Source organism: Apis florea, unplaced genomic scaffold, assembly GCF_048593485.1.
Source record: "Apis florea isolate Af1SG1 unplaced genomic scaffold, ASM4859348v1 contig_3493_pilon, whole genome shotgun sequence".
Classification (NCBI taxonomy): domain Eukaryota; kingdom Metazoa; phylum Arthropoda; class Insecta; order Hymenoptera; family Apidae; genus Apis; species Apis florea.
In genome coordinates, this window is record NW_028256772.1 from 2471395 (window position 1) to 2499114 (window position 27720).

At 28.6% G+C, this 27720-nt stretch overlaps 1 protein-coding gene and 4 long non-coding RNA genes across 8 annotated transcripts in view; 2 read left to right on the forward strand and 3 right to left on the reverse strand.

The window, feature by feature from the left end:
- Window positions 1-27720, forward strand: part of LOC100865071 (protein Wnt-4) — a 65933-nt gene that overhangs the window by 25002 nt on the left and 13211 nt on the right. Inside the window, exon 2 of one of the 2 annotated variants that reach the window (XM_012486347.3) lies at window positions 23165-23345. In XM_012486347.3, the coding sequence (XP_012341801.1) occupies window positions 23165-23345 (181 nt within the window). Of the gene's footprint in view, window positions 1-23164; window positions 23346-26616; window positions 26724-27720 lie in introns of those variants that run through there. The other variant, XM_031916411.2, reaches the window with a different exon arrangement.
- On the forward strand, window positions 3786-5577 carry LOC116414334 (uncharacterized). Of its 2 annotated transcripts, XR_015293550.1 has the most exons (4): window positions 3786-4042; window positions 4123-4420; window positions 4496-4572; window positions 4704-5577. It is a non-coding gene; the product is annotated as an uncharacterized LOC116414334 (long non-coding RNA). The 2 variants fall into 2 exon arrangements; XR_004224826.2 differs by having other exon boundaries at window positions 3836-4420.
- On the reverse strand, window positions 7174-9402 carry LOC105735408 (uncharacterized). 2 transcript variants are annotated; one of them, XR_015293547.1, is made up of 2 exons: window positions 7955-9402; window positions 7174-7817 (listed from the first exon to the last, which is right to left on the reverse strand). It is a non-coding gene; the product is annotated as an uncharacterized LOC105735408 (long non-coding RNA). The 2 variants fall into 2 exon arrangements; XR_015293548.1 differs by having other exon boundaries at window positions 7174-7899.
- LOC105735407 (uncharacterized) lies at window positions 11764-15336 on the reverse strand. Its single transcript, XR_015293553.1, has 3 exons — window positions 15117-15336; window positions 13251-13756; window positions 11764-12390 (listed from the first exon to the last, which is right to left on the reverse strand). It is a non-coding gene; the product is annotated as an uncharacterized LOC105735407 (long non-coding RNA).
- On the reverse strand, window positions 24158-26071 carry LOC147656926 (uncharacterized). Its single transcript, XR_015293549.1, has 3 exons — window positions 25915-26071; window positions 25488-25646; window positions 24158-24728 (listed from the first exon to the last, which is right to left on the reverse strand). It is a non-coding gene; the product is annotated as an uncharacterized LOC147656926 (long non-coding RNA).

Consider the following 27720-nt stretch of genomic DNA (forward strand, 5'->3'; position numbering starts at 1 on the left):
CTTTTTAATTTTCGTCATATGTGTGTGTGTGTATATATATATATTGTTTTTAATTAAAATAGAAAATATATGTATATTTTTATTATAGTTTATTTTAGCATCCATTTTTTTCACTATTCTGTTTTTAACACGTCTTTGGTTATCACCATTATTTTTTTCTTGTTTTTTAATTAAAATGGAATATACGTTATATTATTTTTTATTATTATTTATTATTTTTAATTTTTATTATTTATATTGCATTCATTAAATTAGATATGATTATCTGTCTGTATTCAATTGGAAAAAATTATGTATTTAAAAATCGGTCATTTAATCGTTATCTATTTTTTTTTTAAACGTTTCTTTTATTACTATCTGCTATCTCTGCTTTATCAAAATTTTAATATTATCTTTTAAAAAATGAAATTTTCAACTTTCTATCTGTTTAATTAATTTTAAAGATTCCTTTAACCTGCTATCAGAAAATCTTTGATGCAAATTTTGATTAAAATAAATATATATATATATATATATATTCTATATTTTAAATTATTTAATAATATATAATATGATTACATATGTATCTACAACTACATCATTTAATCGTAAAAAAATATGCAGATCCATATGTAAATCAATTATCAAATCCATAAAATATCATCTTATCTTTCTTTTATCTCGTTTTACAATTCTTGTTAAGAATTCAAAAAAACTATGAAGAAATCCTCAATTACGATTGTCACGTTCACGATGAAACCATTCTAAGAATCCTCTCTCTCGGTTGATTTCCGTCTTCCTGAATGCATTAAGAGTCGCGGTCTATTCTCGGAAGGTGGAAGTTCGCCACAGGCGACGAAACGGAGGCGGCGGATCGTGCCAAGGTATCCGCGACATTTCATAAACACAAAATCAATTTTAATCCTCGCTGAGTGGGATTGCCGCGCCCTTCCTTCGCTCTCGTGCTTATTTATAAGCGCAACCGGACCACTTCCTGCACGGGTTCGCGCCGCGAATCTTGCGTCCTTGTGTCGTTTTCTAACTGAAGAACGGTTGCATTGCTAATAGACTTTATGTTGTGTATTTATACAATCATCAACCGAGAGATTATTTAGAGAAAATGGCGAGTGCCGATATTGGAATGGTTTAATAAGCGTGCGTAAATATTGATGATGAAAATGAAGTAGTTGAATATGCAGATATTAATTCGGAATTGGAGTAAAATTTTTCTACTCGATAAAAATTTTTTAAATTTTCAGAAAATTAATATTCAATTGTGAACAATCTTTGGATAAAATTTTGAATAAAGGGAATATTTTTATACATATTCATATCTTCTTTTTCTGTTTTTCTTTTTATTTCTATTCTCAGTAAATAAGATTTCACTTCTTAAGCTATTTTCTTAGTAAATAAGATTTCACTTCTTAAGTTGTATATATAAGTTGAATAAATATATATTATGAAAATTCTTATTATTTTATTTTATATATTATAGAATATTATCAGAATAAGTATCAGGATAATATAATGTGATAAAAGTAGAACTTAATACATATAATATAATAATATGATATTTGAATATAATATAATGATAGTATAATATAATTTACCTTCAGCATAATCATTAAGAATTATGGTTAATTATGTTAATAAAAATGTATGTAAAAACGTGTTTGTTATAAGAAATTAAATGATAAATTAATATCTAGTAATCAATGGTCGCTTAGGGTATTAAACTTGCACAAGTGAGAGATAAAGGATATACATTTAATTGAAAAAATTAGAATTTACAAAAATTTATACAAAAAGAACAAGATGTTTTTGCAAAAAGAAAAAATAATTTGCAAGCCTGCTTCGATATTAAATATAATGACAGAATATTTCTCTGTGTCATTAACATTAATCTTGATACTTTCTCGGAATTAATGACACTTATTCTCTATTTATATTCACTTCAATCAATAAAGTAACTTATGTTCGATCACGAAACTTTTTCATATAAAAAAAAATTATTCTTAAATTATAAATATCAGAATCATTAAAGTTTGGAAAAATAATAAATTAAAATTTTCACATAAAATAGTTATGACGAAATAAAATTAGAATTGAAGAAATTATAAATTATGAATATCATTTTAAAAGCATTTTAGAAAAATAATATATATCTTATATTATTACTGTTATTTACAACTTATATTTACATCTATATATTTTAATCAATTAATTGTTAATTAATTATGAGGATCATTTTTTATGATTGAGATTTTAATTTCCTTTTCAACAATCTTTCTTATTTTTTCAATTACGCAAATCTATTATTAATTTTTTTATTAAATACTATATTAATTAATATATATATAACTAATTATATTTTGTAATTTTTGCCATTATTATTTCTCTGTATCAAGCATTCTCATAGTGAAAAAAAAATATTTTTACAATTCTCGAATAGCAATTATTTGTATATAAAAATTTACACATTATCTATTTAATTTTTCATACATATTTTTTTCCTTACATATATATATATATATATGCAAGTTAAGAGAAATCATAGTCATGATAATTTGATTTTAATTTTAAGTTAAGAGAAATCATAGTCATGATAATTTGATTTTAATTTTTATTTAAAATCTTATAATTCTTTGCGACCACGTGTTTTTAAATGACGTTACTGAATAACCCAATAAATCTTTCTACGAAAATTCACTATCACGTTTCGAACGACAATCGAACACCTCAATTTCTCTCTCAACAATTTATTTCCACCGATCGACTCGATGCTCCCACATATGTCTTCGTTCTGCCACTTCCGTCGCCGCATCCGTCGAAGACCAGTGCCGCTGTCATTCACCTGCCGGGCCCGGGTACAGCTAGAAAATTTAATTAAAGCTGCGCGTGGCCGTAAATTATCGTACTATCGACAGGGATATCGGTTTCGCGGTAGTGGCCGTAACTCCTGGAACAAGAAAAAGAAAACGAGAAAGAATAAAGTGAGGAAAAGAAACGAAATGGAAACGTGTCTTTCGTGTATTTGCTTCTGTCGTGTGTATACGCTCGAGTACAGTTGGACATGTTTCGTGTATATGTGTACGCTTACATTTCTTTCATATATTTGTCATTCTTATGTATAATTTCGCGTGTATTGAGCATGTTTAGCGTGTTTGTGTGCACTAGTGTACAGTGTAGTGTGTCCAATACGTGTCCGAATTTGTATGCGTGTATGCACATATTGAATATCATACGTATGTATGTTGTGTATGCGTATACGCGTGAAGCGAATGGGTCGGAGAAAAGTAGAGGACTCGTGAGGTATAGTAATACATTCGGCGTGTTGCAGCCGCTGTTAGCACCGTTAAACTAGCTTTTACTGTTCCGGCTGGTCCTTTGAACCACGCCGCCTGTACGGCAGCCACAGGCAATAAAATGCGTTCACCATAAAGTGCCGCGTCTCTCTAGCCTCGTCACAGCTTCGACCACGCTCACGCAATCTACCAAGCCCGTTGCACATCCGGTTGCACCCTTTTTCACTGATCCATAGGCTTTTCGTGAAAATTCCAGAATGATTCTATAAGTAAAATCTTGTAATAGCAGTATATCTTTCGGGAAAAGTAAGGTATCGTCGATTCTATTCAATTTCTCATGTGGTATGTATAGATCTATCAAATTCTTGGAATTAGATTTAATAATGATATATTAAGAAATTTGATCGATTAATTCTAAACTTGTATCTGCAATTACTGTCAACTGTGCAAATTAAGAGAAATAAAAATGAAAAATAAAATGTGTATTTAGGAACTGTATTTTAATATTATTCGACGCATGCGCCTTTCTTCTCTTTGTGCACATGCGCATTACAAGTTTCATGATTTGTGCAATAGATAAGCTATTCATGTATAGTTTTTTATATGAGATTTTCTTTCCTTTTTTCAAGAGGAATATTTTTAAACATTAATCATTTTAATTGTTCTAATTAATCAGTGTTTTCTTATTAAATAGAAAAGTTTAGTGAACATTTAATGAATAAAGGTTTTATTATCAATAGATATTTTGGTCAAGATAGGTTAAGATTTCTCTGTTCATATATTCATTTCATGCTAAAAAATTTCTATTATCTTAATTCTTTTTTTAAAAACTATTTAGATCAATCGTATATAAAAAGAATGTGTATATTGAGAACATGTGAATATTGAAGCCAATATTAAAAAATTTCTCCCAAGAATAATATTTTTATTTTCACTTAATTTATGTGTTAAATAATCTCCTTCGTTCCACTCGTGAACAATCGACGACTTCATTACAAGTGCTGAAGGACCTTGCTAGTGAGCAGACCTAAGTTAACACATTCACTGGCATGACGGTCACGGATAACCGACATAGAACTTGACGTTTACAATTCATTAGTCATTGATGGTCATTATGTAGTATATGTATCAATAATGTACGTATAATACGTGATTGCACTTAAATGCATTCTCGAAATTATGATCATAACTAATAATAATAAAATCTTTAGAATACATATCATATTATATATATACGTTATATTGAATAAAATGAGAAAAAGTGGAAACTTTGAATAATTTTAAATTTGTAAGTAAATAATAATAATAACATGTAAAATATAAATAATTTATAATGATGCATAAATTATTTTTTTTTCTAACTTCTTTAATCTTTTTGAATATTTAGAATAAAATTAACTAGTTTCGTTTTTTCTTTAGTACTTTTTCCAACGATAATTTGCTCAGATAAATCATCTAAGCATCCTAAACTAACAGATATGGAATCAGAAAAATCCCTACTCGGAAAGATAAGCAAAATACCAAACATATGGAGGGTAAATATCAAGGTAATTGGAAGAAAGTATAAAGAATTTTCTGGTAAATTGAGCCTGCCACAGGACGAGATGGAATTTTCTCCCTTTCATATTGCGGCGCAATGAAAGTTTTCCAATAAGAAACGAAAGAGCTAATCAGAGTTCCCAAGGCTCAATGGCCCATGCACTAACATGTCTACGCTTCCCTACGCATTCAGTCCTTCGGTTATCGACTCTGCCTTTTCTTCTTTCCAAAAAGTTGAAAATATCGAGAATATTCTGATCCTGCTGGTTGTTTGTATATATATTCGATTTTATGTTTCGGTTTTAATAGGATATATGTGAAGAAAAAAAAATAACTATGGAATAATAATAACTTAATTTTTTTTTACTTAAATTTTTATTTGATAATAACATAAGAGAACATTTTATAAAGTTTAATTTTATAAGAATATAGAATTGTAAATTATTTATTGTTTGTTAATTAGAACAAACATTGAACAGAAAAAGATATCTAGGTTAATTTAAAAATTTAATAAATTTGGAATTTTATATATAAGATGCTAATATAATAATATTAATATATTCGTAGAAGTTTAATGAATCAAAATAAATACAAATGGTACATAAAAATATCGATTAAAGCTTATTAAGTTATAAATTTATGTTAGATGAAACGAGATGGAGATGGAATGAGATAAATATAAATATCATTTTATTTGACACATTTAATTTGCTTGTAATAGATAAGTTTCAATGTAATAGATAAGTTATTTTTATACATCAATTTTTATTATTTGTTTAGATTTTTAAAATCAATTCCCGAAAGATACCATGAATATACATATTAACATTTTGTATATATATTTATTTTATCAAGGAAAACAGATATTTTATTTCATTTAATTAAAAAGTATATCATATTAAATGTCCAAACAATCCGTAATACGTAATATTGTCATGCTAATGCCAGATAACACCGGTAGCACGGTAAGAAGATACAGAAAACAATATCAAATCAATATAATATAAATGAAAAATAATACTAGAGTTAATCATATAAAATTATCATAATAAAACAAACGCAGTATTGTATAATATATTTCTTAAATTCATTTCTATTCGATGTCCAAAAAAAAAAAAAAAAGAAAAATCAAAAAAAAAATCACTAGTTCAAACATTGTCCAAAAATAAATCATCATCTCAGTCATAAATCGTTTTCTATCAGACCACACACGTGGTCGGTGGTTAATGGACAGAATTATTACTCTCTCATGCAATGCAAATCGAAACGTTTTCCCCCAGAGGGGTGACTGAGGAGAGGGGGATGGATCGCATACGGTGAGGATAATTTACAGAAATATCGTACGTGTAAAATGATCCGCGGCAAGTGAAACTCTCCGCGTCGAGATACATCTGTTTGTATATTGCGCCAAAGGTAAACATCGTTGTTGATGCAGTGCGCTATTATGCACGATGGTGCAACATGATGCACCACCGTATGCCGCGCGCACAAACACGAATTAACTCGCCGCGATTATTGGGGCTTCGATATATGGGCATCCCATATACCGCTTGACGCTGTATATCAAGCCGGATCATTCAATAGTGAAAAATGATATTCGATCAGAAATTATTTGCAATGTTATCAGAGGGCCCCTTTTTCGAAACTTAATACCTTGTTTGGAATATTAAGGACATCTTGTACATTCTACTTGGATGTTTGAATTTATGTATTCGGTATTGCTATTTAGAATTTTTATCATTTGCAAATTATTATATTGAATTAATTTTTTTTATTATATAAATCATATTAAATCATTCACTAAATAATATTATTTAGGTTAATTTCAGATTGCAAAGAATAATTTATTATAAAATTTTAATGCAAAATAAAATTATTAATTATATTAAACATATAACTAATGCAACTTTGATGAATTGGTATACTGTAAAAACGTTTTTTTTTCTATTATATATAATAAAAATAATGATAGAAGAGACTAAATAATATATGGAAAAAAAAATTTGTTTTACTCTTTCAATATAGTGTGACATCATGTACTACTTCCGCTGATATTTTTTATTACAAGACTTCATAGGTACCGACGAATCAGTTTTGTTAGGAATATGTCTTCCTCGAGTTAAAAAAAAATTTCTCGTTCGAATATCATAAATATTCTGCTGTGTAAGTTTCTTTCGATTTATACTTCACGAAGGATCAAAGAGAGACGTGGCACGTTAAGCTGAGAATAATCACGAAAAGACATTCTACAGCCGCGCTCGATAAATTTTCAACGGGTTTTCCGGTCTCTGGAGATCGAAAAACAAAATAGATATTAACTACTTGAAACAAAATAATTTAACAATTAACATCTTCGTTATAATTTTATAATTTAAATTACTTCTTTCTTTTTTAACATTATTTCTTTCTCCAATTTTATTTTAAATTCAATAATAACTATATTCGTTGTTTTTTCCTTTTTTTTTTTCATTTTTATAATCTCATTTATTTTCTACTTTTTAAATGTTATCTACAATTACAAGAATTCTTCTCTTGAAAAAGAGAAATAAAATATAACCTAAAAATATCAGATAGAAAATAAGCATACAAATGTTCCTTTGATTCGTTATATTTTTGTTACTCACACATCAATATAAACAATATAAAAGTTTCTTCTATTCACTGCAATTCGTTATCCACAAATCGACAACTGAACGAGTGAGAGAATGTTCCAACAAACCGTGTCCAGGAAACGAAAAGTTGAAAAGTCGGTAACAGACCGGACCATGGTGTTTATTCTCCATCCCGTGAGAACGCTGTATGTAAGCCAGCCTCTTGGTGTGTATTTGCTTGCGGAATACGTGCGCTCTCGTGCGGCCAAGAAGACAATTACCTCCGCGGGGCAAACGAGCCCGGTTGTGTCGGCACGCTTTGTGTGGCGGCCACTTCTTTCCAGCCATTCTTCGAATTTACGAAACGTTTCTGCAAGCGGCGCGTGCACCGTCCTTTTTACCCCTGGAAAACCACAGACATACTTTCTTCTCCATAGAAATTCGTTTTGGTCCATTAAGTTATATTTTCACGGAAACTGTAATGGCTGGAAAAATGTGACTATGAAACAAAAATTTAATATCAAAACGGATATTACTTACATCATTTTTGTCGATGAGATATATTCTTCTTTATGAATGTTTCTAATTAAATTTTCTTTAAAAATTGAGTTATTTGAAAATAATTTAAATCGAGTGTTAGTAATCATAGTATTGTATGTTGTATTTTCTCATAATAATTTCTGATTTTAGATAATTCAATCGCATTTCTATGAATTGAAGATTTATGATTTCTTTTTATAGTTCTTTTTGTACTTACAATTATATTTCCAGATATGAGTTTAACATTTACTACAATTTATCATTATTATAATTAACTTATTAAATTTAAATTCTATTTTTCATTTTCATTTCTAATCATAAAAACTAATCTTCATATTTCAACAAGTCATCAAACCATCAATTCAATGTATCTATTTTACTTTTCTTTCATTTAATTTATGTATCAAAAACAAAATGCGTCGCAACAAAATGTTAAGCAAGGTGATTATCCTATATTCCTAGCATGTCTTTCGATGTTTGGAATCGGTACTTGCGCATGTGCCAACAGAACGTACACGCCAATGGAGAATGGCAAAATCCATCCCACTCGACTCAAGTTAAAGTTTCTTCTCTTTCTTCCACTTTTTCTTCTTTCTTCTCTTGGTCTTCTTTCTGCTATTCCTTCCCTCTTCCATCATCATGATCCTTCTTCTCTTCCTTCATCTTCCTCTTACTTTTGGTCGCTGTCAACTCTCGACGATTTTCCATGCACTGGCAGCGAGTGGGCGGTGGACGGTGCAATTAGCATACTCGCGTGATCAAAGCGGTGGGACACGTGCGACAAGAATTAACGACCACCAGCGGGACGACTCTTTCTTCGCGGAGTGTGCGCGCGATAAATCGCGCTTCCGATGCCTTCGTCGACACCATGCAGCCCACGCGTACCCCCCACTGCTCGTTTGTCCTCGAGCACGCGGCGGCGCTCTCTACCGACTGTTTTCTGATCCCTTTCGCGAATAGACCCATCTAGAACTCGCAGCGATATTTACCGCCAGAGCTTTCGGCAATCGTTTCGTGTAAGTTTATATATAGGCACGCGCATTCTTTACTTCGTCAATTGTCGGACAAAACGGAATGTGGTTGATTGAACCAGTGATTGTTTCCGTTTAAACTATTTAAAAATTGATATATTTTAAGAAAATGATTTAGTTTTTAGTGGAAGTAAAAGTGTAAAAGTGTGAAATGAGTTTAGTGTAATTGATCAAAGATAAGGTTAGAATCGAATGTTTATAGGAAATCAGTTGAATCGTTTAAAATTCTTCATATTATTTTCTGATATTAATTTCATGTAAATATTATTCTATATTTTAATATATAATAGTAATACATAATATTATAATAATTGTTTATTTTTGATTGCAAATAAATATGCATGTTTATATATATATAATTTTAAATGTAATCTGAAAAAAATAATATGTATAATAAAAGTATAATTTTAAAATATAATAAAATATAATTCATTTTTAAATATAGTGAAATACAATTTAAATATAATCAAAATTCAATAAAAATAAATATATACATCTCTTAAATTATAGCAATATTTAAGAATTCACATAAAAATTCTAAATAGTATAAAAAAAAAACCATTATAGAAAATAATTTCTTTAAAAAAAATTTAACTATTATAAATAATAATTGAGTAATCTTATTCGACAGAAAGAAAGATGAAAGATATATATTAATGCGTGTTGATGAAATATATAGTATGATTTTAATATCGTCATTTATCTTGAATTTCCTGGTATTTAGAAGTAACATTTTCTCGTATTTTGAACGTTCTTTGATTTAACATAATCTTTATAATTTCTTTTGTAATCTATTTGTGGTAAAGAATGCCATACAATATGTTGAATTAAAACGTGATTTGCAAAGAAAAGACACACGTAGTTATCCGTAATCAATGATGATTAATCAAAGAATGTTTGTATTCCAATAGCGGAATATTTTCTTTCTCATGCATGAGAATATGATTCATGATTCGCTACATTTTTCTTATTATAAAATTTTATTAATAAACATTGATAAAGAAAATTAAAATTTTAAACTTTAATAAATAATGAAATATATGTAAAAATTTTGATGTACAGAGAAATGAAAGTTAATGAATAAATAATATATTAGACATGTGAACCTCTCTATTGTATGGCTATATATTTTCCGTACGATTTCTTAATTCACATCCATATCGATTTTTTGTTAGAACAAATTTCTAATTTTTTCATGTCTTTTCATATAATTTTTTCATATAATTCATCGAATATTTATTTTTATTGATATCTATTTTATTTTACAAAACTTATCAAAAAAAAATCAACAATCCTCCAATTTTTTAATTTATTCCTCTTCTTTTCTTACCATTAAATAAATGTAAATCTTCTTCAAATATTCTTCGTTTATCGTCATATTCTTTTCTGATCATAAATTAGATCCATAAACCAATCCAGTTGAATCAGTCGCAATTTGGATAGTTGAATCGAATTGGCAGAGTCAATCGATCGTTTGCTATCGTTCGCGTTGTATGCCTCGTCTTATTTGCTTTAGGCGAAATATATGAAATTCAATACGAGCGTGAGAGAGAGAAAGGAGGAGGATATGGTACAGAATAAAATGGATAGATATACAATCTGAACAAAACAACGGTTGGTAGTTAGGGGTCGATAATACAGGGAAATGTAAATCGCAATATGCTAATGCAAACAACGAGAACGTTTGTCTAACCGAGCGTTAAGATCCCTGGTCCGGACTCCTTGTTTCACGCGTGAACGAGCTTTAACCCGCCGCAAAACCAACGCCTGAACCAACACGAACTGTTTTCGCGCAACACCGTGCGCTGTCTCATTGAGTGGATCTTGATGAGGGAAAGGAATAAAACCGCGAATTTATACAAGTTATTGTTTTTTTAATTTTTTTTTTTAAATAATAAAAATATAATAAAAATAGAATTTTGAAAGATAAATTAGATAATTGCGTATGATTTTCTTGAAATAATAATTTTTTTAAATTACAATCCTCTTTTTTAATATTCAAATAATTTAATTTCATTGTAATAATTATCGCTGAAAAATGAACGCTGTATAGCAATATTATCTTTAAGTTAAATAATTGATGTTTTTCGATATTTCTGTAAATGTACCTATAAATCAAAATAAACAAATAATTTTTTAATGTAAAATATAAAATGGAAAGAATATTAAAAAATTGAAAAGTAATATATTAAAAAAGATGGATAAAATGTTTTTATATTCTCTTCATATTCGTTGAATTCATGGATTTAAAAGATTATGATTTCTAGCTAATTTCTCTCACAGTTCATTGAAGTTATTTAATTTGCGGAATTGTTTGATAGATTGGAGAAAGGGATGGAAGTAAAGAAAACGGTATTGGTATGTAAGTTATATCGACAGGTTTTTGTACTGTTGTCCCAGATAGGTAGTTTTAATTTAGATTGTACGATGCAGTAGATGTAGGCAGGCTTTTAAGAAATGAAAAAATCCGGCCAGGGGTGAGACAGTAGGAACGAATGGTGAAGAAAATGAAGCGTGTAGTCGATGCTTTTGTTCTTTGGTCGCCTTTGAAATGAAATCACTGGTTAAAATGTTGCTGACAACGGATCTTTTTGTTTTATCGAGTATTTGTTGTATTATTGTCTGTATCAGTTCTGTTTTATTCATTTTTATTTTAAAAAAGAATGATTATATAATAAATGAATGCTCCTTTGAAATAACTATTCTATCTAAAGTAATTAAATCTGAAATACTATGCAAAAAAAAAAAGAAATTTAAAAATAAAATAAAAATACTATATTTTTAATTTAATATTCTAGTAATATTTTTTTATTATGATAAACTAGAATTATTTTTGGTATAATTATTTTTTTGAAAAATATTTTACTTTATTTTAAGAATAAATTTATGAATAATCTGTATGAAAACATTGAAAGTCATGAAATAATGTTACTATTACAATAACATTAATAATAATAAAAAAAATTGCCAAAATTATTCCAATAAACAAATTTACAAATAATTTATACCAAAATTAAAAAAGCACAAATTTCATTATTTTAATGAAATTAATTTCATGATCATCATCATTGATTCTCATATTGAATATCGCGTTATACGATGTTTGTCAATCAGAATATCTATATTTAATCTGGTTAGGTTTCGTGTTTGCATAACTACTCCATAATCACCAGAAACATGTTATTAAATTATCCATCGTTATTTATCCTTACTGTTATCCAAGAAAGCAATCATACGCTGATTTTATTCGCATTAACGACAAACGAATCATCAGTAATGTTATTATATTGCAGAGATCTTTATGTCTATTCGAAAAGCTTCTCCAACTTTGTCTGTTATTTTAGAACATCGTCAATCATACTTCTCTGTGAAGAATCAAACACGCATATATCTGTGAAAATATATCTGAAAATATGAATATATATAATATATTAAGTTGTTTTAAAAGTTCTTTTCGTGATTTATACGAATTATAATGATAATATTCATAATTTAAAAAATACATATTCTATTTATTTACTTTATTTTTTATTTATAATAGGATATTCAGTTTTTTTCCAACTTTAAAAAAATGTATTTCCTCGCTTAATACATTTAATGCCGACATAATTTTACTTTTAAAAAATAAAAAAACAAAAATCTTTTCATTGTTTATTTTTACTTTAAAATTACAAATTCATTATTTTATATTTAGTTTAAGTAAACGAATGATCGAAGATCACTCAATAATATATATCAATTTTTTAATACATTTATTTACATAGAAACATAGCAATCAAGCAGAAACACAATGAATTGGGTTATTAAGTAACATTCACGCGATGAAATAAGAAATCATCAAATTAATATCATATCACGTAAAAATTATATTTAATAATATTTCATTTTGTTTTTATAACGCTACAATTGAAAATGAACAAAGTTTTTAACAATTTCGACCAATCATAATTTAAAGTCACGTGAAAATATATTTTATAGGCAATTATCATAAAATTAAACTGCGTGAAAACATTCATGAAAAATATCACCATTTAATCAAACAAAAATATAATTTATAAGTAATTAAATATAGTGACACTGAAATGTATGAAAACATATAAATTAAGAAAATATTATTATCATAACAACATAATTTATAACTTTTTATTGCCACTAAACAATATATTTTAAATATTATAATTTTAAAAATATCTCAAACTACGTGACTACTAAAAAATATTTGTGATAGCAAACGCCGTGACTTTTAACGCCACGTGGAAACGTACCTTAAGTGTCACGTGTGCATACGCGGACTCCCTCTATGTATGCGTGATCTTCCGTCGATCCAAGGAATTCTGTTCTATGGTAAACGTTGGAGGAGACCGATAGTACTCTACTTGATATCCCAGGGGCACGGGGCATGCACTTTTAGACGCACCACATCCATGTAGACGTTCCTCTTTCTCTGCTATGGCGCCGCATCGGAGAACGGTGTAAAAAGGTAGGAGAACAATGAGCATCTCATGGGAGCGTATCCGCCGGTGCATCCCCTAATTAAGATTGGCCTTGTTTCAAGCAGCCCACTGAATGATTCGCCGATCCCTCGAGAAGAACCGATACATCGCATCGGTTGAGTTTCGAGTATATATATGTATATATATGTATATACATATATATATACCTGATCAATGAAGGAATATATAGAAGAATATAATCTTTCTCATTTGTCCTACCCACTTTTCCTCTCTAATCTATCCGTTTTGTTGCATAATTTTTCTGGAACGTTAAATTTCTGAAAACACAAATTGAAAGACGGATTAATTTCCTCCTTCCTTCAGCATTACCTCTCTTGTCTTTCCTTATATTCTTTTTCTCTTTCTCTTTTCTTTTCCTCTTTCTTTTTTTTCTTGTTTCGTTATATGATCCCGGGAAATATTTTTTAATTGTTCAATCGATACTAAACGAATAGTAAAAGTGCAATTATAGTTTCTTTCGTGAAAAAAATCGATGTGGGACGAATAGGAAACACGGATAAATATATGTACTCTCAGAAACGAATATAATGACTGACGCTGGTGAGAAGTTATCGATTATCGTACGCAACTTATGATTTGTTAGGTTCGCGTATGCTGTCTTGAGTAAGAATGAAGAGAGTAATGAGGACATATGGTGTGAGTAGAAAGGGGCAAATAGAAAGGGGTTGAGCTACCACATGGATGTAATGAACCTAACAAATTGATAATTGATGGGGCATAGTAAAGGTAACAGGAAGAAGTAATCGAATTTTTTAACATGTGTGAATCTTTTGGTATAATTCTTCTTGTATTATGTTTTATATTCATTTACATATGTATATATAAAATATTTAACTTATTTAATAAAATATCTGTGATTTTTTTTTTAATTTTTTACAAATTTTTTATATAAATTTATAGAATTCAATATAGATTCTATTATATTGAAAATAATTACTGACATAAGAAAGTCAACTTTTATTTTAATAATATATTATATGTATGAGAAAGATAATATGTATGTATAACAAAGACAATCATGAAGTGATTTGACGAATGATTTCAATAAAGATTTAATTGTATTAGGAAGAGTTATTATTCGATTCTTAGTCAGCTAATTTTTTTTATACAGAAAAAAAATCAACTTGACCGGATCACACAGAATCTAACAAGATATAGACGGAGGAATTAACTCTAACGAGATTAAAGATTTTAAACGGAATGCGTCCAGTAATACCGCGAATAGGCCGAAAGAAATAATAGTATTGCTTGGTATAATACAGATATAATACATATACCTACATTTTGTATTTTTATCGTCCCATAGTATGTAGAAATTAAAAGAAAAAAAAAAAGAAATCAATGAAAATTGAATTTATAATTCTTATAAAATTAAATTAAAAATTAAAATTATTATCTATAAATTCATAATAATAAAATAAAAGAATATATCAATATATATTCTTATATTTAAATTTTATTTTAAGCCACATGAACAAGATAATTTACACAAATTTACACAAATTTACCAATAAAAGAAACATTGAGATACTATAATAGCATGAATTTTATATATAAGTATAATTGTTAGTAATAAGTGTCATTATACTTATATTTTTTATTTAAGCAAGCACTTACGTTCCGCGCATCCAGCATCTATCATGTTGAATAAGATGGCTCACTTTGAAGAAATGCAGACCGAAATTGTCGTTAACTAAATAAAACTGGTAAATAGAAAGTGAGTTAAGATGAAGTATACATGGTCGTAAAACCAATGCTTGCCTGTTTATCTTCGTTTCTGAGTGAATTCGTAAACGGAACCGCAGGAGCGAATCTTACCCAGACAAACTGACGAATGGTCGACCTTTCGTCTGGTATCGTCAGTTTACAAACCGACGACAGATGTCGTCTGATCATTGCCGATAGCGCTTACTGCGCTCCTTGTGACGCCTCTTCAAAGTTTCTTATTCGTGTCTTTTCCTTCTGGTCGAAAGAGATCCGATTACAGTTTTTCCGGATATAAACGTATAGCAGCCCGTGAAAGAACGAAGTGGTTGTCTCTTCGAAAATTCATAGGCAAAGGTTGTTCGTTAGTATGTATATTGAAAGAAAAGCCTGAGTTATCGAAATAGTTCGAGTGGCTTCTTGGAATAGAAATGAAGCTTTCGAGTGAAGCTAATTTTCTGGAATTTTAAGAATAGAATTTTGGATAAGCTTATTAACAACAATTGAAAAAACTGGAATTTTAGTTTTTTAAGCAATAACAAATTTCTTTTTTAGTAAAATTTCTTGCGAAAAATTTTGGATAAGATTAAATAGCATAAATATATGTCCATTTTTTTAATATTTCAAGAAAAAGTTTGAACAAATTAATGCTCATTCTTTAATAATTTGTTTCTACCTTTTTTATTGATGAAATCACTGATCAGGATTAATTAGTCGGAATAAACGACACGAATCGTGATTCCTTTACGAGCATAGCGAGTTCTATATACTTGTGTACACTCATTAAGAGGAAACTTTGGTGTTCCAGCTACAATCTAATGGCCACCCCTCAGCTGAAGTTGGCCCGGGGGCCATCCTCTTTTTCTCTGAAAGTCACTAGGGGGCCCCTCGATAGAATGAGATACGAACGAGGACTGTTGCACAAGTATAATGCTGGCAGAGAAAAGGGGGATGTTTGGTAATCGATACTAATTAGGACGAGGCAAAGTTTCGGTTGTGAGTGGGAATGTAGCAGAGAAACAAGGGCTCTTTTACTTGTTCAAACCCATACATACATATGTATATAATAACTAATTAGCGTTGAATTAGCTCATATATATTGCTATAACGATTATTTATAATGAAAAAATTATCAAAATAGCCATGATTAATATCTGAAGTTGAAGAAAGAATATACATTCCATCCTTATAATCAAAATAAAGAAAAACTGGAACAAAAATTCTCTTATTTGTTTCAAAGTTATATTTGAGCTATCGATAGTCTAAATGTCTTCTGTATATTTTAAGGGATTATATTTGTATCATAAATCATTAAAGACAATAAAAATTATCACAAATAACTATCCCAAGGGTCTGTTTATAATGTTTCGTTTTAGAAAGAATTTTCGAAATAACGGGAGCATCATAAAACTTATCTCACCTAAACGCATGGATATGAACGGCTTATCGTCTAACCTTCGTTTTCCTTCCCTTATACCTTTCCACATACCTTTCCACTCGATTCCATGAAAATGCGATTTTATCATTTTCCACATTTCGTCGCGGTGAAAAACTAAACTTCTTGTGTATATATTATTTTTGAGATTAGATGAGAGGAATTGTATGATACGTTACAATTAATGAAATTATATTTATATCGTCTTTTATATATTCAACGTCTTCTGAGTATAAAGAAAATAGATACGCTTTCTTTAAGAAAAAAAATATCAATAACAATTTTTTTTGTATTCTTTTAAAAATATATCTTTATAATATATATAATATATATATATCTATCTTATATAGCTTTAAATATAAGTTTTTATATGATTAAAATAAAAAGACCAAGTTTAGATTGATCATTCTAATATTAAATAGCATTTTATGTGAATATATTTTTTTGTTAGATTAATATTTTAATTATATTTATCATTTAATATTTAAATGATATTATTACATATTTTAAATTTTGATAGGAAACTTACTATACTTGCAAATATTGTATTGTATATAATATAATAATATAATATAATATAATTTCCCATACAATTTAAAATTTTCCTATTATCATATCCAAAAAAAAAAAAAAAAATAAATAAATATAAATAAAATATCATATTTTCTTATATATTTCTTATGCGTATGTGTGTGTGTGTGTGTGTGTGTGTATAGATACATATATGTATACGCATAAATTACACATTGAACCAATATAGCCGCCAGCTTACCGGTTAATACTATGATGGAACGTTGTATTGTAGGCTTTTGGCTGGATTTATCCCCTATTATAATGTCGGCGTTGAGTGTGTTCTCGACGTAAATAGGCCCTATCGCTGTCACGTGGACAAAGCGCGGACCGACGTGCCTGTGACGGCAACGCGATACCTCCTCCGGACAATAATCATAATAATCATAATCATAATCATAATAATCGGAATCATAATCGTCGCGCGGCATGGCATGGCATACGTACAAGAGGGGAGGTTCTACACCGGCTCTCTCTGTGCCCCCGTAGTTGCCGTTGTGGTTGCCGATGATAAAGGCAAAACGGCGTACAGAGAGCCAGAAAGAAAGAAGAAAAAAAAAAAGAAAAAAATGAGAAAAATGGAAAGGGTAAGAGTACGAGTATAGTATAGACCTGATGCACGGTTCACGCGGCTTCCTCCTTCCTTTCCATACCTTCCATACCCCTCCTCTCTCCCCTTTGAATAGGGAGCAACCCTCCCACGGCCCCCTTCGGATACATCATCGGATCTGAATATGGATTTCTTTCTTTCCGACCACCGCTTTGTCGAATTATTATTCTCTCTCTCTCTCTCTCGCTCTCCCCTCCCCCCTCCCATATACACTTACTACACTTCTCTGTACAGAGTGAACTGGCTAATTCTCGTGCACCTGAATAATTTTACTGATCTTAATATTTATTAGTTGGATTATTGTGTATTCGATTGGAAATGTTGCGTTAATTACGATTAATTGCATTAGATATAGAAATTGTTGTACGATGAAAAGTTTGTGGAATAATATTTCGATAGAGAAATAATGTAAATATGTAATATGTAATGTAATGTTTTTCAATTTGCCTAGTTTTATTCATTCTTTTGATTCGTTACATTTCAATTCTATGCAAAGAAAAAAGTGAAAGTAAATGAAAAAGTAAATGATAAATATTTTGAAAAACGTCCTAATGTTTTTAACATGAATAATGACAAAGCAAAAAGCGAGTGATTAGACGATATAATAATAAAATAATGTAATGTAGTAACGAAGGCACAAAATGATTCTTAAAAGATATGAATTAGAAATATATTCCATGAATGATATGGTAATGTTTTAACATTATGCATGGTTTCGTTCAGACAAAAATATTTAATATTTGTATATATTTTATTACGTAACATATAAAAAAAATTAGTATGCAAACAAAATATTAAACGATTATATGTTTTTTATGGATATATTAGAATATTTATCTATGATTTCGATCTTCTTTGAAAAAAAAAAAATAAATAAATTTGTCTAAGAAAAAATTGCATGCCAAACTCTAAACTAGATATATCTGATATAATATATATTGAATAAATTTTCTTATTTTTTCTTTTTGTTTCCTTTTTTTAGATTTAATTTCATGTTTTCATTTTTTTTATTTTTTTTATTTCTTTATTCTCCCTAATCATCGTCTCAACTTACTTTTCTGCATACACCTTTTTTCGAACAGAATGTGCACTCGACTGTTGCATCCTTTTCTCTATCCTGTCCTGTCCGCCTTCTTCCTCCGTTACTCACGTTGGTTATCTAGCGCGACGATGACATCCTGCACGGTATCGTTTGCCCGTGATTCGATCTCGACCGATTTGTTCGGGTAAACGGGGTCCGTTCGTCGGATCGAGTTTTTGCGGTTTTTCGATCGTCTTCAGCGGTCGATTGTGGTCAGAAGTGAGGGGAAGATTTCCTTTGAGGCAGTTTTGTTTCTGGGGAATTCAATTAGGGGGATAGCATATTGGGTTTTGACGGTGGTTTCAGGTTGATTATTGTTTGAAGTTATTGAATTTTTCATAGAAGTCACGTAACAAAAGCGAGTGAAATAAAAATATATATTACATTATTATTTTATGTAAAAATTTATAATGAATTTTATAAAAAATTTTCTGGAATTAAAATTCTCACGAATCCCCATATAAAATCCCAATGTTTCATATAAATATATCCCAAAATCCACATAATCACCTTTTTATCTCCCTCTATCTCTCTTCCATCTAACCTTGACCGCGTTAGTTGATGAACCGTCGATACCTTTTCCCCATAAGAACCAACCGGACCATATCTGTCCACCTATTCGCCAACCGCCTATTGATTGCAATATTGCGCGACTAACACGGTATTTAAGCCGACCAACAAAATCTTCCATTTAACCATCGGCTTAGCCTTTTCATAAACATCGATACTTCAAATGAGTAGGATGATCCTCTCGTGGAGATCAAAATTGTCGATGACGGCAATACACTTGTACTTATCTACGTCTTCATCATTTCGAATTTCGTGATTTTTCGTAACGCTAAGAAAGATAAATATGTAATTCCCTAGTATCGGTTTGGCGGCGATAGAGGGCATAGGCCGGTGATTGAAGCGCTCTCTCGGAAAAGAGTGTTGTAAACCGTGACCAAACAAACCCGAAATAGCTAGGTTAGGCCGAAAAGTTTGGCCCGCAAACAAATAATAAATGTTGCAGTAAAGTCTGTTGCTCGATTGTCGGTCTCGTTGGATGACTCATGTGATTTCCGCGCGGGAGATTGAAATTGTTGGCGAAAGATACGATGGTGATCAGAAAGAGAGTTTTGTGGTGACTGGCGTAGTATTTTGATTTACATTGTGGTTTCCTAGGGAGTTTAAGGGAAATTAATATTGACGGTGAATAAAAAGAGGTTTGGTCATCGGTTGCAAAATAATTGATTAAAAAATTAGAAAGATTATTTGAAAAAAATGATTTGATGATTTTTAATAAATTAAAGGAAATTAATATTGTTGATAAATAGACAAAGCTTTAGAATATCTTAGAAAATTAAATTAATTTTAATTTTTGAATCAAAGAAAAATATGTGTATTTCTTTTTACAATAAAATCCAAATTCATTTTATTTTTATAATATTATAATTTTGAAGTAAAATAAAATTTTTAACTTTGATACAAATTTATCATTTGTTTCTTTCATTATATTCGTAATATATTATAAGATAAAGGATTAATTATTATAAAATATTAAAAATTGTACAAAAGTATCAAAAGAAAGAAGTTAACTTAAAAGATGAATTATCCAAAGAATTAATGGCATAATCGAGCTATCTTTGCCGTTCGCATCTATAATTTCGAATAGCCAGGCGCTTTGGGAATAATCAAGTTCGTGGATAGATTAAAATCTTCTCAAACTCTCATTAAGGAAGCTTGAAGGTGCGTCCGCACGAGAATTGGTCACTCCCTGGGCGTGTGTCGTACGTGTGGAAGTTGACGCGACGCCTTGTTCTCTTAAACGTTGCCCACGGGGTTGCAATCATCGTTCCCGGCCCCGGCCAAGGCCACACCCTCGATTCTCATTAAGATTTACCGTCTAAACGACCGCTACCTATGCTCCAGAGGGGCCAGCTTCGAAAAATAATAGAAAATGACGCGGCCTCTTTTTATTTTTTTTACTTTTTTTTTTTTTTTTTTTTTTTTTTTAAGATCACGATATCGACTAGCGTGAAGTGGAGGAACATATCTAAAATCCTATCGACTTTTTCTGTTTGCCCTTTTTTTTCTTTACCCTTTTTTCTGAACTATATTTTCTGGTCTTTCTTTTCAAAATTATTGATGATTCTTAGATCGATGCAAACAGATGGCATAATTAGAAAACTTCTTAACTTTGATATTTTTTAATATTAAAAGAGATGCAAAAAAATATATTTGATATAATAAAGATTAGATTCTCTTTATATTTATAAGATAACTATATTTCATATCATAATAATTTCTTAGTGGTATGGAATTTATCAAAGTTTAAAATTAAAAATTCATTTCTGATAATTTTTTTTTTTAATTCTTTAAAAAGTTAAAATATTATTATGAATTGACAAATAATTTTCATATAGATTCCATATAGATCTTTATTACCAAAGATCATTTCTATTTTTTATTTTTACATATACCTGTCAATTTATTATTATTCTCTATTTACTATATAAAATAATATTAGAATTTATATAATAAATATACAAAAGATAATATGAAGAAAAAAGATCAAAAGAGAAATATTTATCTCTTAGTAAGAATACAAAGGGTTAAAAATCTCATTCCAGGACTATTTTTCATCGAAAGTTCACGACACTTTAGTGAAAGCGCAATATATGAACTATAAGAGGCGTGTATACATGGTATATATCTTGGTGAAAGCGTGTCAAATTTAATTCCTCGTAAAGCTCCATTAATTTACGGGTGGTCGTGGCCACTAGGAAATCAAACGTGTTCGAGCATCCGGTTCAATTATCGAATTTATTTAATGCCAGTCGCTCATAATAAGTACCTTCGTGCAAAAACCTATATTTTGATGTGGATGCAGCAAAATATCTTCTCCATCCCTGTAAGAACAACCCTCGTAAGAAAAATAATTCATCAACTTTTCACCTGTCGTTAAATTCATTTCATGCTCTTACGAACCCTTTCGAAACTTTGAATTTTTGTTGATCAACAAAATGTATTTTCTTATTAATTAATAATTAATGAATAATTATTGATTATTAGTTATTAACATTTTAATCTTTTAACAGTGTACGTATATAATAAAACGTGATACATAAATTATTATGAAATTTTTTTTTTCATATTTTAATGATATTTTATTTTTAATTCATATTATGTATACATAAGTTAATATCATAATCTAAATATATAATCTAATAAGTATAAATGTCAATACATATTCTCATCATCTATTATGGATGTGCTAATTAATTGTAAGCCGTGTCTTTTAAGATTTCCTATTTTACTTTATCGTACAAACGATTTCTACCGTCGATTCTTGTTGTGGATGCTTTTACACATGTATTGTCGGGCATGGGTTACCCTAGCTATTGCCCTTCGTCCTTTTCCCCTCTATAATTTTCACTCGAATACCTGGTCTAATTATAGGTGGTTCGTCACGGCGAGAGTTCCTTTGTGAGTAGCCTCGGCAGGAGCGAGGCTACCGAGGAGCTGTCCTCTCTATGCTTCATGAAAATATAGGGTTGGCAAGTAATTCTTGGTGTAGCATGGGAGGGGAGAGAGATTCCATAGATCAAGAGCGATATAAGAACGATATCAAATTTAATATGAAATTTTTTTAGATATTCAAAAATAAGTATCTATTGATGCTAAGTAGAAGAGTATAGTAGAAGTATTTAATAAAATATTATATTATATTTTGATTTAATTCTTTTTTGATTTTTGATTTTATTGTGAAAAAATTTAAAAAAAAAAAATAAATTCCAAATCATTCAATTTTCTAAATTTCTAATTTTCTTCCAAACTGTTTAAATTTACCTTCGAAAGAAAATACCAAAAATTTTGAAAAGAATTCGAAGAAATACCGAGCTATACTGGCTTTTAAAACAAAATAGGTAGAAAACGTGAAAACTAAAATTAACACGAAAGTTATACAAAAGATAATAGAAAAATATCAAGCAAGGCTTATTAAATTATAAGCAATTTTGTATTAGATGAAACGAAATAGAGACGTCTATCATCATTATACGAAATTAAAATTGCTCATAAAAAATAAATTTTAATGAAAATTTTCTTATAACCTTCAGAATCATTCTTTGAATCTTTCATTTTTTTTATATTTATTATTTCATTTTCTAATATCCATTTTATATCTATAACAAAAAAAAAAAAAGAAAAAAATAGAATTTCATAAAAAATGCTCAGATAACCTTTGATATAATAACGAGTCGTTGCTTCCTGGATTGTTTCAGGTATTTGGGTGTGGAGCCGCGGTTGAACAGTGGATTGAGCCCTGGAAGTGGTGGCGATGGCCAAGCGCAGATCATTGGTGCGGGTGTGATTGGGCCGGCGAGCGCCGAAAAGAACTGCAAAAGCACGCACCTGACCGCGAAACAGCAGGCGATATGCTCCCGCTCTCCGCCAGTGCTGCAGGTACTTATTTATCGTTGGCGTCGTTACCTCCCTCTGGTGAAGGAGAGGGCCAACCTCTCTTTTTCACTATTCGGATTAATGGGTGGGGAAGCACGCGGCTAATTCGACTCGCTGGCCGTCCAAACAGGCCTGTTGGTCCAACGTTTACGACATTTCTTACACATCTTTACACTTCTGTTGATTTTTAAACATAGGTTATTTCGTAACATTCTTTTCTTTTTTTTTTTTTACTATTTTCTTGTCGTTTTTTTTATCTTTTTTTTATTTGTTATTGAGAAAAATATATTGTCTGTTGTAAAATTTTTGGATAAGTAGAATGTTTAAAATTGTTGTTGTAAACCGAGATAAATGATAAGTTTTTCTTTTCTTCATTTTTATTTTTGTTTAAAAAATGTTGTTTAAAAAAAACTAATATTACCAATTTTCGTATAAAAAACAAATTCGTATAAGAAAAAAAACTTTGTTTTTTATTTTATTTTTATTTTTATTTTCGAAAATTCAAAAATATATTGATTTTATTCCATTTTATTTTCATTATATGAAAAATTTGAATATAATATGATGTATATATCTCATGAAATTTTTTATCTTTCAAGATTTTTTAATATTTCTATAATTTCTTTTCTGTAATCAATAAATGTATAATTCTTTATACAAGAAAAATATAAAAATTATAAAAATTTCAAATAATGAAAGGAATTCTTCGGTATCGAATTTTATTTTTAACGAAACGTGAAAAGAATGTATGATTTTTTTCAAAATTTAATTAAAGAAAGTTAAGTTTATTAATTAAATCTTAATTTTTTTCATAATTTTTTCGTTTTACCTCTCCTTTATTTAAAATCTCGTAAATTTCTATACATTGTTTTTCAAATTTAAAATAGATATTAAGAAATAAAATTACCTACATGAGATACGTAAATTCTAGAGTCTTACAAAAGATTATAGAAAATAAAAATTTTAAGTTTAAAATTTAAACTGGATAAATTACTTTAAAATATATATTAGATACCAAAAATTAAAAAAATATATATATATGGGATACGTAAATTTTCAAGTCACACGACATTACAGAGGGTTAAAAAATAATCACGGATCGTGAAGGGGAAATTAAACGTCCGTGTAAAATGACGCGAGCGCACTGGTGAATTCGCGCGATTCTAAAGAACTCCCGGAATGCAGCGGTCAAGTTGTAGCTTTCGTTTGCCGCGCCTGCAATATTTAATACTCGAGCTCTGGAACAGTCAGGGTCTTCAGTGAACCCTACACGACCTCCTTTCGAGACGGCTCATAGTCGGGAAATGAAGTCGCGAATTCTGTGATCTCCCATCGAGCTTTGGATCCATATGAAACTTCATAAATTAGTTTAAAATAACAAAATATCTGTAATATATAAGATGAATTATGTAGTTAACTATCCTAAGTGGATATATATATTATAATTATTTCAATTATTTTATTATTATTTATTAGATTGATAAAATTTTTTTTTACTGATAATACAATTTTGAAAAGTTCTTATAGTAATTTTTTTTTCTTTTTTTTTTTTGTTTTAAATTTTATGATATGATTTTTTTTTAATTGTCAATTAATAAATATCGAAATAAATTTATAATATTTAAATAAAAAGTAAATAAAAAATTAAATTTAACAAATTTGACAAATTTTATAAACTTTAACAAATTTAATTTTTAAATTAATATAGATACAAACATTGTTTTTTACTTAATAAAAAAATAACTATATAACTACATAAAAAAAGAATTATATATATAATATATCTATATTATCTATATAGAAAAAATTAAATGTTATTTAAAGTCATATGAAACCATATCATCTTTGATAACAAAAAATTTTGATCTGTTAATTAAAAAAAAATAATTATAGTGATAATATTAGATTCCATCTTATATGTATATTTCAGATTTATGCACGAAATTTTTTCTAAAAGTATAAACTTTTTCGTATTTTTTTGTTTTTCTGAATTTTTTAAAAAATTGATTACTTATCTGCAAAATATGTATAACCATGGAATAAATAAATTTAATTTTTTAAAAAAATTTATAAACATACCTTGTATATGTATGTAAAATGTTGAATTTTTTAAAATTACAAATGATCTTTTAAATTTTTGATTACCTTAATTATACATTACTTTCAAGTGATACAATATGAAACACAATATTTAAAAATTCCAACCAACATCGTCAAATCTTATTCTGATCGTTTCCTCCAGCTTTCTCCTCGTATTATTTAATTCTACATCCATTAAAAGTCGATATTAAAGTCAAAAATTCACTAAAAACAAGAAAAAAAACATTTTATTGGGAAAGATATTTAACACAATTGCATAATCGATACTGGTCTCAATTTGTTCTAAATATACATTACAAAATTCATATTATAACTTTTATATTATGAAAAAAACAATAAAATTCAAAACAATATCTATTAAAATTAAGTTTCACATTTGAAATCGATTTTATAGTACAAAAAATAAAAGGTTATGTCAACGTTGCGTTAATTTTTCACAGGAAGTGAAAAAATGAATTTAATCGTGTCTTACTTTGAAACAATCTTTGAACACGAAATTTATATATAGACGTATTATATATTATATACAGTTTGCCTTATGATTCGTAGCACGATCTCATATTACTTAGATATCATAGATCTATCATGTCTACTTGATCATACAACTTCGATTGACGTTTCAACGCCATCTATGCGAAAAAAATTAAAATTAATCTAGTGATAATTATTTGTATTGAAGAGAAAATGATATAATATATTAAAAAAAAATGTAAGAAGACCGAAGAATTTATTCTTTTTATACGTTTATATCATTATAATATATTTTTCATTGATTCTATGAACATGTTACATAGGATTCGATTTTCATGTTCCATCAATTTATGAAATCTTAAAGTTATTATATTTAAATTTATAATATTTAAAATCTAATTTAATTTAAATTAAAAATTTACAAATAGTTAATTTCTGAATAAATTTATCGATATTAATACATTAACTGATATGTATCGATCATAGAAAGTATCGATCAAAAGAAACTAACATCAAATACCAACATATAATATTATCATAGTAATACCAACTAAAAATTGAAAAAATCATTTTATTGCGATTTAGTAGTAGTATCTACTACGCTTATGTAGTGAGCAGTGAAAACGAGACGAATAGTTGCCCAAAATCGCATTTACCTCTGCCTAATGCACAAATCTTGTCGTGGTGGGGAAGGGCAGGGGTCGGGATCGTCTAGAAGCCGGTGCCTAGGTAAACGTAAGGCTCGATATATCTCTTTGAATGCCGCCGACCGTCGTCTTGCTTTTCCGAGTTCTGGTTACCGACAAAAGGGTTCTGTATGAATATTCATAACGACACCGCGACGGACGTTTAATCCCCGCACGATTAACCAGATACATGTCGAATCATTTTCGATTTGTATCGTATCGAAATCAGCTTTACGTTTTTTTGTTCTTTCTTTTTCCATTTCTAAAATCTTTATTACGGTTATAGAGAATCGTTTTATTAATTTAGGTTACAAGTTTGTTTTGAAATATGAGAATGTGATGTACGAATTGTGTAAAAATCTACTTTGAGTGTAACATATATATATATATATATATTGTTATTTTGTAAATTGTAATTAAAGGTAATATTGAAGCTTGAGAAAAATTTAATTCATGTTTATTCGAATTATAACGTCATTAGTATAATTTCATAATTTGAAATTATAAATCGTTGAAATTTATAATTATTATTATAATTATATTTGTAAAAATGAAATTTGTTTTTAAATTTTATATATACATATTTTTTTATGATTTATTTTTGTATATGTTGATTTTAATATATAAATTATTTTTTATAGATAAATAATAATTTTTAAATAATTATTAACGAAATTCATAATATAAAAGCATTAATTTTACTTTAATTGTATTTACGAAAAATCTGTTTAAATCTTTTTATAAAAAATAAAATAATTAGAATTTTAAAGAAATTATCTTTAACATCAAAATTACCAGAAATTCTTTAATTTAAATTTTATTCTAATTTTATCTATGCATGTAATTTTTATAAAAATTATAAATCACTCTAAAGTATTCAAATCCTCAATAAACGTCATCCAATAATACTAAAAACAACTAATCAGCATTAATTACAGTGATCAAGATCGTATCAATTTCAATCACCTGCTATTATAACATACAATTACACGCCAATAGATCTTCAATAGATCTTATTATATATCAACATGTTACCAATATTGGTTTAGTTAAATCGTAACATTAGATTCAATATTAAACGAATCTAATCAGAAGCTAATAGCAAACAAGTAAAAATTATT